Genomic DNA, 18,532 nt, shown 5'->3' on the forward strand with positions numbered 1-18,532 from the left:
TGCGATTTGCTTATTATTGTGGGATCTAATTGAGACCTAATTTCGTAGTCAAGTAATCTTTCAAGAGTTTTAAGGAGAAATGAAGAAAGACTAATAGGCCTGTAGTCTTTGGGTAGTGTGTGACTTGGCTTCCCAGCCTTGGGTATATAAGTCACCGTTACCTCCTTCCATGAATTAGGTATGTACGACAGATGCAAACAAGCCCTATATATCTCCTTTAGGGTTACCAATACCGATTCTGCCACGTTTTGCAGCATAGCCGGCATAATGCCAAACGGTCCAGGAGATTTAAAAGGCTGAAAGCTGTCTGTCACCCATTTAAGTCTTGGGATGCTGGTCAATCTATCAATCAGTTGCTCGTCCTGTGCAGTACAACCCTGAGTTAGTCCACGTGCGGTTTTCCCGCTTGATGCTATCCAAGGGTTTGGGGTCCTTGGGTAGAATCTTACGAAACCTGGCAGCTTTATCAACTCCTATAGACTCAGCGAAGCAGGCCCAAGATCTCTGTTTAGTCTTCTTAATTTCGCTCTCAATCAATGACTTCCCCTCTAACTCTGTTTTGGAAAGTCGGTGTGGTACCCCTGTTACAAATTCTTAAATTATTTAATAAAATAAATTTGAAAATAGACTCACGCCTAATGTTGGTATCGCTACTTCCCCAATGGAAGTGATGAGCATTTGCATCACATCCAGGTATAAAGTGGTCCATGCTCCACATTTCGTCCATCATTTCCTTCACGATCATCAGATGGGTCGGGATCTTGATAAGGCATGTACACAGAGGCCATTATAATAGGTTTCCTACGCCCTCTGTCCACCCTTATGGTTGTGATATCTCCCCTGCTAAAATTGGAGAGAAGCATTAATTTTAGGTTCTTTTTTTGCAACTACACATGTTCTCACCTTATCTCCAACGCTCACTGCCGCCAGATCGCTCCCGTCCCAAAGGAAATCAAGGCCATCAATTGTGGACTTAAGGAAATCGACAGACTCCTTATTTTCACAACTGATAACCTTGATCCCCTTGTAGAGGGCCGACTGAATGAGCTTCACTTTGCTGCGATCCACCTCGTCTGAGATGAGGACGTCTCTAAGAAGACCCTCGATTTGCAACCAGTGACCCGTACTGATCCGCCCATTGGGGTCAGCCTTGTCAATGATGGCCACTCTCAGGTCAATCGGAACTGTCCGTCGCACAGCATTGTCACTTTGCTGGATGAGCAGGATTTAACAGGGGACTTACTTGCTGGGGAGACTAACGTTTCTCTTTTTCGCTGGTTCACAAGGGTTTTCTGAAGTTACAACAACTGTTGAGGTTATGTTCTTCCCTACGTTGTCCCTCATACTATCCTTGATCCCCACCGTCTCGCAAGGTTTCTTTGCAATGACAGCTGCTGCGGAGTTTTGATTTATTCTCAGCTGGAGGTTGCTCCCCAGAAGAACTCATCCTCTTCACCACTATAGATGCAGTTGATTTGGTCGCTGAGGGACCACCAGCCTTTGAAGATGCCGACACTGCCACAGACCTATAATCTCGTTTGACGTGCTTCCCCTGCCTAGGGATACGCAGTGAAATTCAATAATCGGTTTTTCGATTATACGGTTTTCGTGAAAAACTTAAAACTCGATTTTCGGTTAGTCGATTATTTGAGAGTGCACTAAAAGTCGAGTTTCGATTATTCGTTAACCGCGGAAAACCGGTCATAATCGAATATAATCGACCTTTTTCGTTGATGCAATCTGTGATGTACATATGTACAAAAAAGTACCGTCCATTACGCGGATTTAGCACACCCAATAGTCAACTACGACTAATAGTCGTCCACGATTAATAGTCGACTACGAATAATAATAGCTGTGTCTTTTTACGTGATAATTAGTAGTAATTATTACTACGACTAATGGTAAACTACGACTTTCGAAAGTCGATTAAGAATAACCGATTATACGGTTTTCCCACAGTCAATAGTCGACTACGATTTTTAGAGATTTTACGGCTAATAACCGATTAATCGATGAACCGAAATCGGTTTTATGTATCCCTACCCCTGCCCATGAGCTGACCCACCTCCATCGCCTTGATTAGGGGTTTTGAAAGAGGGGCAAACAGAAGGGTTTGGGGTGGCATATTTGTCTTTCGTTTTATTGCCTGGTTTTTTACCTTTTTGACTTCTTCACAGCCTGTTCGGACTATGATTTAGCCTGGTCAACTGCGGGTTTTGAAGGTGGGCCTTCTGTCGTCACTTGTGAGATTCGACAGGATTCCCTCCCTCACACGACGTGGGAGTTTCATTAATTGGAAAATCTTTATCACTAAATGAGGATATTTTCTTTCGAACCTCCTCACAAACTTTAGGTTCTTCCGAATTAATTTAAATTCTCTATCGGTATATTTTTGGGGTCTTTGTTGGCAAATCGTTTGCAATACTATATCGCAATACGAAATTTTTCCTGTCCATTGCTTCTTTACTCGCGGCGCTTTTAGAGGTCGAAGGTTTTTGTGACTCATCCATGTTGTTCATGGTTGCTTCACACTCTCCGACAACCTTATCCAACGCGGTCTGTCTGGGAAACAATGGTTTGTCGGATTCGTCCAACATTGATAATTCCCCCCCCCCCCCCCCCCCCCGCCTTTGAGCAGTTTGAAACTGCCTTGTCGGACAAAGGTGGCGGATCAGCTCGACCGGGGGAGGGAAGAATAGTAATATCCATTATCCCATCCTCATTGGTCAAAGTTAAGTCGTTCACATTGTCGACCTGTTCGCTCTCTTTCCTGTTGCGTGGGAAAAAATGTTCTTCAATTTTTGAGAGGAGTTCCCTACTATGTCTGCTCAGACTGTCGTTTATAATGTCCAATCCCGGGCTGTCGTCCCCGCGCATAGTTGGAGTACGTTGCGAGGTGGTAGGGGAAATTGAAGAATCGTTGTCCGTGTCCATGTTCCTGATTGTCAACGAGAGGGAGGTAGTAGCACTTGTGGAAACGATGACTGAGGGTGCCAAGGCATCCACACCAACATCAGTCGAAGTTTTTGGTTTTTTAAGTTCTGATATCCATGCATCATTGTAATTTTGTTTTTTCAAAATAGTCTAGCTTAATCCCATTGTTGTTGTTTTAATATTTTAAACATGGCAGAACTACCAGGTAGTGGTATCACACCAGCTGATCGAATATGAAAAGTCAAATCCCTTTATAAAAAAATTATTTTTGTTGTAATTTCCCCAACAACATAAAGAAAGTTTTGACATAACATATTCAAAATTTTACAATGCCACTACCTGGTAGTTCTGCCATGATTTTAAAACAACTATTTTATTAGTGGAAAAGATTTGGCATTGTTCGCCAAGGGGTAAGGCACGACGTGTGTTGTTTTTGCTGTAAAGCAGACCAACCAAATTTTGGTGTGTGCATTCGTCTAAATTCGACGACACATACAAGTGGAAGAGGTTTGAATTGTTTCGCAGACGCTTTCGTCGGAGTTGTATGAGGTTGCCAAGGAAAAACTTCTCATTGAACTTTTTTCTTCGCTTACCTTTATACTTCGAGCTGACGATTGATGTTTGGGTATAAAAAGTTTCTTGTTGAAGAAGTTATTGAAAAATAACTTCGGTGGAAAATATCCACAAACAAGAAACAAAGGAACTGATGAGATCCAGTGGCGTGGATCGAAACTATAGTATTCCCTGCCTTACCCCTTGGCGAACAATGCCAAATCTTTTCCACTAATAAAATAGTTGTTTTAAAATATTAAAACAACAACAATGGGATTAATCCAGACTATTTTGAAAAAAACAAAATTGCAAACGCTATCCCAATAAAAAAAAAACGCCACAATGCTTCAAATTGAAGACACTGGCACGACGTGTGTTGTATTTTGCTGTAAAGCAGACCAACCAAATTTTGGTGTGTGCATTCGTCTAAATTCGACGACACATACAAGTGGAAGAGGTTTGAATTGTTTCGCAGACGCTTTCGTCGGAGTTGTATGAGGTTGCCAAGGAAAAACTTCTCATTGAACTTTTTTCTTCGCTTACCTTTATACTTCGAGCTGACGATTGATGTTTGGGTATAAAAAGTTTCTTGTTGAAGAAGTTATTGAAAAATAACTTCGGTGGAAAATATCCACAAACAAGAAACAAAGGAACTGATGAGATCCAGTGGCGTGGATCGAAACTATAGTATTCCCTGCCTTACCCCTTGGCGAACAATGCCAAATCTTTTCCACTAATAAAATAGTTGTTTTAAAATATTAAAACAACAACAATGGGATTAAACCAGACTATTTTGAAAAAACAAAATTGCAAACGCTATCCCAATAAAAAAACGCCACAATGCTTCATGCATCATTGTTTTATCACAGCAACGACTTGACAACTAAGTATGTTACTCGTTGATTCGCCCAGGTATCAACTAGGCTCCGTTCAAATACAGTTTATAGGTGCCCCACTGCAAACCTTGAAACACCGATAGGCACGGGTAGGAGATCGCTACCTGGATAACCTTTGGTCCGTCACACTTTTTCGCTCTCAAAAAGTCATGTAGAACGGAGATAAAATCTTCCATTCAGGGTGACATTTCGAGTGCCGAAAAATTGCGACCTAAGCCCCCATCGCGTCAAGATTGTTACCCCTGGCGAGGGATATGCTTATGTACTTAATATGTACTTAATAAGCCACAATAGTATATGATGATCCGCAGAGTCGTTTTAAATGTTAATAAATAGTTAATTGTTGTCTTGTACGGATAATCTATTTTTTTAACTTATGCTTGTTATATAGTACTAAACTGAAATAAACTTAACGTGTTTTTTACAATGCACTATAGGTAATTGAGGCAAAAATTAATAGCGGTGCACTTATGGACTTTTTATACATTTTCAATGCTTTATATGTAAAAGTAAGATAAAACAAAGAATTACACAGTAAAGATCGGATATAGCGAACATCGGTTATAAGAAACTACGTTCATGTGGTTGTTGTACCGCAACGCTCAACGCACCGTATGTGCCGAGCGCTTTAGGATTTACAGGCCCGCTTTTAAGCACAACTGGATAGCGACGGATTTAAGCACTGTTTCAAATATTTTAACATATAATATTTAAAAGTAAGCCTTAATAAGAATTTTGCAGATGAAGACGTTTATAACGAACGCCGGATATATTTATTCGTTCCAATCCAATGAATAGTTGGACAATTTTGTAAAAGTCTATAATATAAAACTATTATTTTGTAAAAAAATAATTCTTAGGTTGTATCCTATATAACGATTTTTTCTGTGGTAACAAACATTTTGCAGAAAATTATTTCCTAAAACAGAAAGTACACACCGTCACCATTCCACTGAATATATCTATGTATTTGATTATTACCAAACTCTTACAAATTGCGTTTAAATTCTGCTCAGAGTTTTAATCTTTTTTAATATATTTTATTTTGTGTTCGAAATTTTGATTTTAACTTCGAATATTTTTGAGTGTAGGGTTTTCCTCTCAGGGGCAGTGCCCTGGAGTTTCTCATCATGCTTTAATCTTTGGTATGATTGAAATTCCAATTGTTGTTGAAGAGAAGGCAATTAAGTTCCTGGATTTTAATAGAGCTGATTGGCTGGGAATTGGAAATTTTTTGTGTAATTTCGATTTTAGCCCTCTGTATAACACAAGTGATGTTGATCATCAGCTTGCCCTTTTTGATCTGTTGTTTCAAAATTTGTTCTCTTTTGTGCCTGTTGTGTCTCGTCGAGTTAATCCCAAAAATGATGCATGGTTGGATTTGGATGTAGTGAAGTCGTCTCGTTCTATGAGAGACTTGGCTTATTTTGAATGGCGCAGACGACCTACTGATGATAATAGGCGAATATATTGTATGTATCGTAATCGATGCAAAGCTGTAAGGCGTAATGAGTGGAGAAAGTTTTATGAAACAATGTTTGGTCGTATGAATGATACTCAATTGTGGAAATCACTTAAGTCCTTTGGTTGTCTCGATGATGGTGATGAGGTTCCTTTTATTGATGTTAATGTGGTTAATGATTATTTTTGTGGTGTGAGCAACTGATGAGACCAATGTTGAGGATTTCTTTAGGTTTTACTGTGTGTATATTGGAGATGTTGTGAGTGCTTTGCGTAAGGTTAAGTCTGGTGCTGTTGGTGTTGATGGCTTGCCTATTAATTTTTTTAGGTGTGTCTTTCCTTATATATGTGGTCACTTTTTGCATTTTATTAACACCGTTTTTATGACGTCGACGTTTCCGCAAGCCTGGAAGGTACCTCGTGTTGTGCCTGTGGCAAAGACAGGGTGTTCGTATAATCACACGAATCTTCGCCCAATAAGCATATTGCCGTCGATGTCGAAGATTGTTGAACATATTGTTAATAATGCTATTGTAGAGTTTATTGATGACCGTAAGTGTTTGAATAGTTCCCAGTATGGGTTTCGACATCACCATAGTAGTACTTTGCATCTGTTATGCCTCACCGTTATGCCTTGGTTTACTTGTTGGTCTTGATTTGTCAAAGGCCTTTGATTTCGTTGATCATGGCCTTCTGCTCCACAAGTTGAAGCATAAGTTTGGTTTTTCTCTTTCTGCCTGTAGGTTGATTTCTTCGTATCTAGTGGGAAGGTCCCAGTTTGTGGAGCATAGGGGTGTTCGGTCTGATGTTAGTGATGTTCGGTGTGGTGTCCCGCAGGGTTGGGTCCCTGTTGTTTATAATGTTTATTGATGACATTGTGGATTCAATTTCGGGTTCTGGCTGTAGTATTTTTTGGTATGCGGATGACATCGAATCTGGAGAATTTAGCAAACTCTGTGCTACAATCCCTATCACTGTGGATCTCCTCTAATGGTTTGGCTATCAAGTGGGATAAAACTGAAGCTGTTGTTTTTAATGCGCCTGTTAATTCTGTAATTCCTAATATCTGTGTGAGTTCTTCTGTTGTTAATGTTGTTGGTGAAATTCGGTGCTTGGGTGTAATCATCGATTCCAAGCATAGTTTTGTAACGCATATTGATGTTCTGTTGTCTCGTGTTCGCTTTCAGATTAGGAGGCTTTAAGGCCTTAGTACATAAGCAGCCTTGCCTGATTGCCTTGCTTTCCTGCTTCATTTCTGACATAATAACAATAAAAGAAAAAAGAAGGCCGAGCAAATTTCGAACTGGGTTGCCCTTTTCTTTTTTATTCTTTTATCAGAAGCAAGCTAGGTAATCAGGCAAGGCAGCTTATGTACTCAACCCTTTATAGTCTCCAAGCATATTTACCCCTTAATGTTAGGCGGAAAGTTGCTATGTCGTTGTTGATGTCTCATGTAAACTACTGTTTGGAGGTTGTTTCTGGAGCTAATTCCTAATTCTATTGTACGTTATGTATTTGGTTAGCGGCGTGGTGACCATGTGTCGCAGTTTGTTGTTAAATTTCTGGGCTTGTCCTTTGACAAGTATGTTGAATATCGCCTTCTTTTATGCCAATATAGGATAATGAAGGACTTCAACTCTCCCCTCTTTAATAAGTTTGTGTTTAGTCGATACATTAGGAATCTTCAATTGTCATTTCCTATATTTTCGACGTGGATAGGAGAGCATTCTTTTGTTGTTAGGGTTGCAAGATTCTGGAATCAGTTACCTTTTGACCTACGTAATTTTGCTTTCTCCACCTTTGTTTTTAAGAGAAGGTGTTTTGAGCATCTCACTAATAGATTAATGTAGATTAATGTTTGTTTACTAGTCACTAGTTACAGGATATACATACATATATATTTATGATTTTTATGGCTGGGGAGCCATAATTATATCGTTTGTTTTTTGACTTTTTTATGGGTTTGATTCCTGTAGACCTTCTATGTTCACTCTATTCTTATTTCAATTCTTAACTTTTAAGTTCTTGAATGTTTGGATATTGTAGTAAGTTAATATAAGTTATTGGCCATGTTGGCTCTTTTATATTACAATTGATGAATAAATGATATGAAAAATTAAATGAAATGAAAACAAATTGCACATCCATAGAATTTAACATGTTCTTTCTTCGAATCAAATTGGAAAACTTGCGTTATTAGATGTGCTAAAATCGACTTTTTGCCTAAAAACCTGTCCAAATTACCTATAGTGCAATGGGTCCGTTGAGAGCCGTTTTAAGCGTAAAAAAAAAACATGAAAGTCTTCCATGGATGGATTTATGTAGGATCGCATAGACGGTGTTGTACATATGTTCACAAGGGTTATGACTTTTTTTACAACCCTGCAACTTAATTATAAGGTAGTTCGATAAAAAAAGCTTACACACAAAAAGGTTTTAAAGTTTTCATATATAAGCTTTTTATCACTTAGGCGCATATATAACTCAAAACAAGCTTTAAAGACACACTACATAAACAAAATGACATAAGCTTTTGTTTCTCACCAATTTTACCGCCATACATTACTTATATTTCATTTTATATCATATATAACTTTATTCCATATGTCATATCAAATGTTTTGTGCGGGACCTCTTTTAAATATTCAAATGGAATAAATGTAATTTTAGTTATTAATAGGCAAAAGGTCTTTCTTTCGTGCAACAGGAAATAATTTTTTGAACATTTTTTTCTTTCCATTTCATAGTATTTTTTTTTTTTCAAAAAAAAAATCAAAGTGGTTTGAGCGTGATCTTTTTAAATAACTTAATGGAATGAACGTTATTTTTGATATTAATAGGCAAATGTTCATTCATTCTCACTACATGAAATTATTTTTTAGAAAAAAAAACTTCAAAAAGTCATAACCCTAATGTACATACCTCGCAACGGGTTCCTTCGTACCGGATTGACCCGAAACTAAAAGTATTTCGGCCAGCAGTCGAACCCCGGAAGGAGGGATGACAGGACCTCAGTCACGTTTGGCGACGCACAGAGGGGAAACATAGGCCTAAAGTTGCTCAAAACTCAAAATATAAAAATGGGGTTTTAATTAAATAATTGTTGATAAACAGCAACCTGACTCTTTTCTACATTTGCTATAACCATCCGCAACTTTTTAAAATTAACCAATCCAATGCAGCAGTGGATTGAACTCAGCCATACTGAAAATAAAAAGTACATGTTCGAATACTAAGAAATTAGGTGAACTTTAAAGGGATATTATTTTCGTGAAAATGTATATTTTTCAAAACTGATTGTTTTGTACAGTCTCCAAACAAGATAGGCTGTTAAATTTTTCAGATCGCTTTTGCATCTTTATTCTTTAACAATGGTGATACATATCCTCTTTCATGCATAATTTTTATGATAATTTTTAACATAACTAAAATATGAATATTGAAAAAGTCTATTTCCCCGTCGTTTCCCGACCATAGTTTCTTCTGATGTTTTATGCGTTTAAGTGTTAAATATCAGATTCAATCATAAAAAATTGCGCATATTTGCGCCATTCCGAAAAAATCTATTTTTCTCAACTTAGGCTCAAAATATAAAAATTTTAAGGCAATATATTTTATCAGAATGTAAAAGATTTTGGTTTCAGCGTTCGCCAGGACTTCTTATTTTGTTTGTTCTTTGTCGTATTCACCATAAAAACTAAATTTGTATATATGTATGTTTGCAACATTCAGAAAAAAGCTTGGTTGCTTACTGTCATAATAGAATAGGAAATTAAGAGTAATATTCCACTTACAATAATTCAAAAAATGTGAAAATTAAAAAGGCAGCGCTTATTTTCCCGCCTGGCTTAAAAGCGAAAAAGTGAAATTGTACTTTTTTAAATGCGACAGACCACAACAAAGCGAGGCTTCAGGCCACAAAGTTGAAAATTTTTGAACTTTGGAATTCTTTCTTCGGCTTGATTTTTGACGTTTCGTTTCGACATTTTGTTTTGTCATTTTATATGACATAAAACATAAACAAAACAACTTTTGGCGGTGATTGCCTGTTAATAGTTTGGATCATGGCAGAACTACCAGGTAGTGGTATCACACCAGTTGATCGAATATGAAAAGTCAAATCCCTTTATAAAAAAAAATATTTTTGTTGTAATTTCCCCAACAACATAAAGAAAGTTTTGACATAACATATTCAAAATTTTACGATGCCACTACCTGGGTAATTGTGCCATGGTTTGGATTATATTCTTCCAATTCATAAAATTCCAATTTATTTAATAAACTAATTAACAATTTAATTAATAAATAAAAAATGAATGAGCGGTTTGAAGAAAAGTTAATAAATAGCATTCAACAATTCGAATGCAAATATATTAAAGCAAGCCCGAATTACAGAAACAGAATTGTGAAGGAAAAGGCGTGGAACCATATTGCAGAGTCTTCGGGAAAAACTGGTAAGTACCACAAAACAGATATGAAGTGTAAATAAACATGCAATCTTTTACAGTAAAACAATTCCAAGGGCGATGGAAGAGTCTTAGAGAAAGATACGTGAAAGAAAATCTAAAGATGGCTTCAGGTAGTGCTGCACCTGAGTACACTCATCAATGGACATTTTTCAATACTATGAGTTTTTTACGGGACTACGTTGAGGCGAAACCGTAAGTATTATATTCTCCGTACATTTCCGTTTGCATAGGCTAAATATACAAAATATATTCCACATGGCCACGCTTTCCTTGCACGAAGTAGATTCTGCTCTGAGGGTTGAGTTAATTTGTTACTCCAGGTTCATTTAGTATCGTGGTGATACAAATGTGAGTTTGCAGAATAACAAACACTAAATTGTTAAGGTGATACTCCCCTGGTTGAAGTTTTCTTTGAGTCAATCCGGCACACAGAAGCGGCCCCTTTGTATTGGGAAGTGAGGTTCTTCCATCTGAGGAATATGACAATATTTGCCGTTAAATCCAGACACACTGTTCGCCACCTGGAGAGCTGAAATGAGGGTCCCACTGAACATATTGATCGATGGCGAAAAGATTCGTACCACTAAATACCCCAAAGTATTGGTTGTAATCTTCAATAGCATGCTTAAGTCGTCCGCGCAAGCTATTGACATTTGCGACAAGAACAAAAAAGCTGACCGGAAACATTTGGGGTGCTAACAAAAGAAACCAGTCGTACCAGTGTGGTTTTTAAGTCCCGGCCCACACTAGAGTAAATTTCATTAAAAAATTTCATGAAATTAGGTGTTCTTAGGCCGAATTCCCCATTACAGCAATTTCATGATTTTACTCTACTATGTAACTCAATCTAGAGACTCATAATTTCATGTTAAAATTTCAGTGAAATTATTCTAGTGTGGCCCGGGACTAATGGGGAGCCAATGATGTTTGGTTTTTTCCAGTACTGCAAGAATCTACAAATTTTTACTTTTTTTCCGATAACATAAAGGAAAAATGTTATCGTAGTAAAAAATAGTAGCTTCTTGCAGGTTCTGGAACATAGGGATTGTAACTGAGGTAACATAATAGGTGTGTTCGTTTACTCAACAATTTGTACAAGTCCAGTAACTTCTTGTAATCGACTAAGGTCTCTTGCATTGTACTGTAGAGTAAACGAACAACATCCAGTAACAATTTGCACAAATTTTGAGTAAACGAACACACATAATGTGTTGCTGTGTGGATAGTTCCTGTTGGGGTGTTTACAGTCGATTAACTATAACAACCACTCTTGGATGGAAGATCCACTCCTTTACCGCTGTACATTAACACTAGGTTTCCACCATAAACTGCAGTTGTAACATAAGTCCTAAATCAACATACTCCAGAAATTTCGGATTGTGAGCGAATTTAAATCCAACTAATTTGTGATTAAAGACGACTGAAATGGGTAATTCCTTCAGTTCCATTTACACAGCCAGCCCTATTCTGAACATTGAATGAATTATGATAGCATACTTTCGGGGGCTGTAATTTTGTTTTGTAATACAAAATGCCTATTTGCATTGAATTCGCGGTTTTTGAATTAGATTAGCAAAAGCACAACTCACTTTATTCAACAACCGTGCATTGATTTATGGATTTTTTAAGTGAATGGAGTCAACGATGTGTGGTGTTGTTCTAATAAGCACATTTTCTTCAGAATGTGCGAATTGATGTAAGCATTTTTTAATTAGTAGGCAAACATAATTTTTGTGTATAAAGTAATAGGAACTTTTTAAGTTTGTAACGAATTTAAAAATTGTATGTTGATTCGGAATAATTTTAGTTAGAGGTTTAACGAGTATATCGCTAGTTTTACTTATTCCTAATGATCGCTAGAACTCGTATTTTGCATATTTTTAAAAAATTCAAAAAGATAAATTCGGATATTTTGCTCGATTATTACATATTTTTGCGTGTTATTACATATCGTCACCATAAATATCCTAAGACGTATCTCAAAAAAAATAAATAATAATAATAATAATAAAATACGTTTGTGATTGAATCTAAAACTAAAACACATGCCCTTGCAAAATTTCAAGCTTCTACGTTCAAAAATAACGATCCTATTCAAGAAAAGGCATTTCGGAAAATGGAATAGCATTGCAATAATTTGGCATATATGTATGTACGCCCGTGATCGTTGTCGTGTCGTTGAGGAGACTAACACGTTTTCAATAGAACGTTAGTTGTCTGATTTAAAAAACCCGAAGGTTATATTACGAAAATGAATAAAAGTTGTAAAGATTGTACATATTTTATGGTTACTTTCCAATATATTTTCATAATTATTGCCAAAAATTCGTTTGAAATTGATTTGTTTTTACTTACTGTTCTGCGTTAATAGAATCAACCATGACTCTTTTTCTCGTATTTCAATACATATGGTCTGTTCCAGAACTGCAAAAATCTACTAATTTTTACTACTTTTTTTGTTTTGTTCGATAACATAAAGGACAATTTTTTATCGGTGTAAAACATGTTAGATTCCGGCAGGTTTTTGTATCATATAAGAATATGCAAAATCCGAAGTCTACTAATGACTGGTCTGTTCCTTACCTTTTAAAAATGGTAACAGTGGCAGAAAATGGTAAACGTGGTAAACTGCTTTCATGTAAATTGTATGCTATTAAAAGTAAGGGAACACTTTACAGGTTAAAAATGTTAAAAAATGGTAACCTCTGGCACGTAAAGGAACAGAGCAGACATATTTTACGGTACATTTTGTATGCTTTTATTAAGCAAACACATGGCGATTATAAATATTTGCAATAATTTTGTCGTGTAGATGTCTTAAAATATGAAATTTCATAAAAATATTAAATTTTTTGAAATTTTTTTCAAACTCCCACACTGTTTGCTGGGGTGATTTTTCCCACAAAATTCTCCCACAATTCAAGATAGAGAACACAGTTTATACAGTTGGACACTTACCCCCTGTTTTTGTAACTTATTTTTATTCGTTCGTCTATATTCGTAATAATTTAGGCATCCATAGCTCAGCCCGCAGATGACATGCAGACCTAATTTTTCGTAGACGCGTTCCATATATGGATAAAAATTCTTCATTTAAAAATCAGTGCTCCACATTTCCGCTAAAGCGAGTAAATCGATCTACAAATTTTGACAATTCGTGTGAAAGCAATAAAAATTTTTACAAAAACAGGGGGTTAGCCCACCTAATTGTTATGTTTGTTGTCAAAAACATTATTGTGATTTAAAATACAAAGAAACTCAAATCACAATAATATAAAATCTATTATGTTTGTTGTCAAAAGTTGTTAACAGAACTCTGAATGGCCGACCTTCTATAGGCCTTGATAGAGAATGTATACTTTTTTCCCATGGGAACAAATTCCCAATTCGAACTTCATTCAGAATGAGGGGAGATGGGAAATGGGAAAAAAAACTCCCAACTCCCAGCGTTCAGAATAGGGCTGAGCAAAATACTTACTTCATTACCTACAGCATCAGATAGCCTCAGTTGTTTGATAACATAATTATTCAGTGTGGTATGGGTAATATCTGTGAGTTGATATCGAATGGGGTCACCAAAGACAACAAACCCGATTGACATTAGGCCTGTTCGATAACTTCGCAAGTAAAAAGTATCTGTAAGTTCTTGCAAGCAATTATTAAAAGTTTGTAAAAATTTTTAAATACTTTTGGGTTTTCGAACAGACCTATTGCGTGAGATACTAGGTTTGAGTTTTGCTAAAACAACAGACTGATACTTTCTTACTTGTTGTTACACGATTAGGATTAAACGAAGTATTTAATTTTAGAATTTTTAAATTTCATGAGCAGATTTAACAACATTGGAATTTCGTTAACTAAATGTTCCTCTTATTTTTTTTTTTTATTTTAGAACATCGAGCAATTATAATCATTATGAAGGGGAAGACTACGAATATTTAGATGATTACCTCGACACTACAATTGAAGACCTGTCGCAAACTACAGATGAAGACCTTTCGCAAACTACAGTTGAAGGCATCCTGTCGCCCGAAAAGACGTATAGTCTGGCATAAAACTTAAATGCATTTTAATTAGTACATATAAACTTCTTATACCTATTTTTGCTGTGTTTTATAAACTATGTATGTTGAATTGTTCATGTTATGTTATGTTGTAATAATAAATACAATTTGTAAAACGAATTCAATGTATATATACTATACAGTGTCCCACAAATGTCTTATTTTATAATTGTTTCTGTTAAAGGACAATAAGAGGGTTGTATAAGCACATTTTAGTGTCCGTTTTGATAATTCTGTTGGGGAGTACGAAGACTCTTGTGGTGTCGAAATATCGTATGAATGGTGTTACATACTTGTTCTGTTCCAGAACCTGCAATAAGCTACTATTTTTTACTACGATAACATTTTTCTTTATGTTATCGTAAAAATTAGTAGATTCTTGCAGTTCTAGAACAGACCAACTGTGTGATAAAAATGTAGATGGTATACTTAAATTTTATGATAATAGCACAAATTAATAACTCTTACTGATTTTATGAATGTACAATGTCGAATGTCGGTAACTCGAAAAAACTTACAGAATTCCATGAGCTGGGCAGAACGGGTCGTTTTAGGACCTATAAAATTCAAACCCGATCAATCAACACAAAACTCAACTAGGGCTTTTGTAGTCTTAATATGTATTTTCAGAAATTGTTGTTTGCATTGTTAGTGTTGCACAATGTAATTGAGGATTTAAGATTCCGAGAAAGTCGTTCTTGAGATTATGCTTGTCAACTCATCTCTTATTTCAAATGCTCTTCGGATGGCGTTATTCGAATTAATTCTTTTTACTTTTAGGAAATTTGTCTGATTATTACCAACTTCCTCTCTCCACAATCCCTTATTACCGTCCGTATCACAGGCGAAGTTAGCAGGACAGTACTTTTTATCCGTAAGCTTTAGAAAATTGTGGAGCACGACAGTGGCTTTTACCACAGCTTCTGCAGCAGGACTGTCTCCTCCTGCTTGCAGTTAGTATACCAAACGTGTTCTCGATTGTCCTTCTCGCTCTGGACAACCTCATATTAAAATGTTCTTTGTCTTCTGGAAGAAGCAACCCGGGATAAGGTCTCATGAGGTTGTCACTCAGAGGAAACGCTGCATCACCCACAAAGAAATATGGAATTTCCACCATCTTCAATTGGTTCGGTCTGGGGCAAATCTAAGTCATTGCAAAGGAGACGTTTCCCAAACCGTGAGTTGTGCAGAACACCTCCATCACTTTGGGAACCATAGGCTCCTATGTCAACCACAGTAAACTTTTAATCAGCATCACATACTGCCATTAGAACAATAGAGAATTTTCCTAAGGAAAAAGATTTACTTATTAATGTTTTATGGAAAAAAATAGAGAACTACCTTTATAATTGTAATACATACATTGAGCCCGAGATTGGTGGAAATTTTATGTTCACGTGCTTTCCATCAATCGCTCCAACGCAATGAGGGAAGTTCCATACTCTTTTGAAGTCGTCGGCAATTTTTGCCCAATTGGAAGCTGATGGCACAGCCAAGTAGAGCGGTGCAAGCTTTTCCCACAAGTTTTCGCACGTCTCCCTTATAATCATTCTTACGGTCGAGGCTCTCATCCTGAAGGTAAGCGATAGGTACCGAACACTGTCCCCATGAGCAAGGTATCTGAAAATAAACATTTATTAATATTTGTGTGTATTTTTAAGTTGTAATATCTTACACCAAAATCAGAAATAATCTACATTTTGCAGATATAGGAGCTCTGTTAGAATTTTTCGTCAAATCATCTTCCATTATGTTGAATAGTATATCAAAAACTTGGGGTGTCATCCTGACCATGACTTCAAATTGCTCCCAGTCGGAACAATATAGATGTTCAAATGAGAGTGCAAACACTCCATCTGTATCCCTTGTTTCATACAGTGGTCTCACCCAAAATCTTCTATTGGTTATGGAGTGTAGGGTTCCCAATACATCCACTAACTCCTTGAGCATTTTTATGTAAAAAGTTACTTGAGAAGAATTCATTTTTGCATTAAATTTGCCAAACAAAACAATAGAAATGTAGCATATGTTTTTTGTTTACCTAAAACATATGATCGTCGGCTTTATAATGTGCTTTTATGTGTGATGCCAAAAAATAAGCCGCTTCTTTCAAAAATAAGCTAAGCAGAAAAAATAAACGAAGAGCTTATTCTGTTCTCACCTTAAGCGATTGTCATGAAAGCACAACTAAATGGGCAAATACACATTGTTGTCGTAAAAAAAAACAACAAAAAAGAAAATGCATTTGAAACAAGAAAAGTTTGATGTCGGAGAAGCCGTTCCACAGCCGATATGTCTGAAGAGCCCCTACCAAAGGCGAAACATTAATTTCACATAGTGGTGGTTGTATGGGTTCGAATCTTCGCGTACCTCGGTAATTTATGACATGTACAAAGGATTCCGTATATGTAATTTTAAAGAATTTCAGTCGTACTATATATGTATGTACAACATATTAACAGTTCGCGAATTCTTAAAGGGTGAAACTCGGATTCAATACATTTTTGGTTTTTACCATATATGGAAGCTACATGTACGTCTGAACCGATTTGATCTAAATCCTATCTACATAATCCTAGTGAAAATTTAAGATACATTTTATCAAATATAATAGTGATCTGATGTATGTATATTGTGACTTTTGTGCAACTTTAACAATATCTTAAATAAAAAATTTTATGTTGGGACTACAAATAAATCTGAACTGATTTGGACGAAATTAAGCATGCTTTACATCGGCTAAGTTTGGATGTTTTCCGCTTCTTTCAAATGTATATAGCGTTTTTGTGTATGATTTATCTAAACTCGGATGCCAATATATATGAGAGCTGTATCTTAATCTGGACCAATTCTCACCATTTTCTGTAGTGTTAATCTTTATGCCGGAAATAATAAAATTTACGTCAATCGGACTATAAATGAACTTGTAAGTCGATGGTCAGACTAGCAAGGTTTCTTGAAACCAATTTCGTTAAAGTTTCTTTTCAAGTTTCGTTAGTGTCCACACACGTTAACGTGAAATTTCAGATTTTTGCATGTCCTCTTTATTTCACCATTCGTGTTTGTTGTGTTTCTCATACCAATAAAAATAAAACAAACATAAATAAACTAAAAAACAACACAAAATAGTTAACATTAAAAATGAAATTAATATTAATAGTTAAAATTTCACTATGTCATTAATTAAATGTTTTTATTAAATCTTAGTATGCTTATTTTGTTGTTAACGTTTGATTGAGAAAATAAAAATGAAGGAAAATGGAAGAAAATATCTTGCAACGAATGACAAGAAGAGGCAACATAACAAACACAGAAAACCATGTACATGGGTTTCACTACTTCATACCCCTCGCCTACAAACTTAACGTCGCCATGTTGAAATCGTGCTAGTCTGACCATCGACTTAGGAGTTTTAATCAATTTTTAACATACATTTCCCCTCTGCGCGACGTTACGTTGACTGACCCGAACAGGTGTGCAAGTTAGGTTAAAGGACGCGTAGCTGTCATACTGGACAGCCACTTCACTCGGAGACCTTATGGTCCATTGTGTTCATACTGTAGGGGGGTTTGAAAGAGAAGAAATGTATATTACATGGAAAAGAAGAAAGATGTCAAGGAAAGAATTAAGCGAGATAATGAAGTAAAAAGAGTATTAATGGTAGAGAAGTCATTGAAAAGGATGTTTTAGATATAGGGGCGAGAGAGGAGAGTTTGCCATGCTAAGGCGCATTGGTTGGTTCTCGTTGAAGCCATTTTAGACCTTTGGCCAAAAGAAGCAGTTTCGTCGGCTCGACTTGACAGAACGTTGTCAGAGATGTTGTGGTGTGTTCACCCACCGTTCGAAGTCTCCTGGTCATGAGCACTGGACAACGACATAATAAGTGCTCAATCGTCTCCGTCTCTTTCTCATTTTCGCATAATCTGCAGTAGTCGGTAGTGTCTTTATCCCATCTGCAGGTTAGGGATCTTATCCTGCAGTGTCCTGTGATTGTTCCAACCATTAATTTTAGATCGGATTTCTTCATGGAGAGAAGGGATATAGTTCTTTGCTGAGATAGGTTGGGCCAGATTGCCTTTGATACCTTGCAACCGGGTTCATTGTTCCAAATCTGACCAGCCTTGTCCCGGTAAACTTGTTTTAGCTGCCGCAT

The 18,532-nt window shown here is 36.4% G+C and overlaps 1 protein-coding gene and 1 long non-coding RNA gene across 4 annotated transcripts; one reads left to right on the forward strand and one right to left on the reverse strand.

Moving 5' to 3' along the window:
• The first annotated feature begins 9,871 nt into the window (after positions 1–9,871).
• On the forward strand, positions 9,872–14,499 carry LOC141393011 (transcription factor Adf-1-like). The gene is made up of 3 exons (XM_073965965.1): positions 9,872–10,300; positions 10,354–10,507; positions 14,208–14,499. Exons 1-3 carry the CDS (start codon positions 10,159–10,161, stop codon positions 14,368–14,370), a joined length of 459 nt encoding a protein of 152 aa, XP_073822066.1. The 5' UTR covers positions 9,872–10,158; the 3' UTR covers positions 14,371–14,499.
• Positions 14,500–14,978: 479 nt separating this feature from the next.
• LOC141393012 (uncharacterized) lies at positions 14,979–17,726 on the reverse strand. Of its 3 annotated transcripts, XR_012409970.1 has the most exons (5): positions 17,236–17,726; positions 16,421–16,566; positions 16,055–16,346; positions 15,742–15,999; positions 14,979–15,667 (listed from the first exon to the last, which is right to left on the reverse strand). It is a non-coding gene; the product is annotated as an uncharacterized lncRNA (long non-coding RNA). The 3 variants fall into 3 exon arrangements; XR_012409971.1 differs by lacking the exon at positions 16,421–16,566; XR_012409969.1 differs by lacking the exon at positions 17,236–17,726 and having other exon boundaries at positions 16,421–17,216.
• Between the last annotated feature and the right edge of the window lie 806 nt (positions 17,727–18,532).

The sequence above is a fragment of the Musca autumnalis genome, unplaced genomic scaffold, assembly GCF_047663935.1.
Source record: "Musca autumnalis isolate F117 unplaced genomic scaffold, ASM4766393v1 scaffold_2, whole genome shotgun sequence".
In the NCBI taxonomy this organism is placed as follows: Eukaryota; Metazoa; Arthropoda; class Insecta; order Diptera; family Muscidae; genus Musca; species Musca autumnalis.

Bases quoted from the DNA above. Each gene is read 5' to 3' on its own strand.
- LOC141393011 (XM_073965965.1), top strand. From the start codon at position 10,159: ATGAATGAGCGGTTTGAAGAAAAGTTAATAAATAGCATTCAACAATTC. The intron at 10,301-10,353 runs GTAAGTACCACA...AATCTTTTACAG, and splicing joins AGAGTCTTCGGGAAAAACTG to TAAAACAATTCCAAGGGCGA. The intron at 10,508-14,207 runs GTAAGTATTATA...TTTTTATTTTAG, and splicing joins GACTACGTTGAGGCGAAACC to AACATCGAGCAATTATAATC.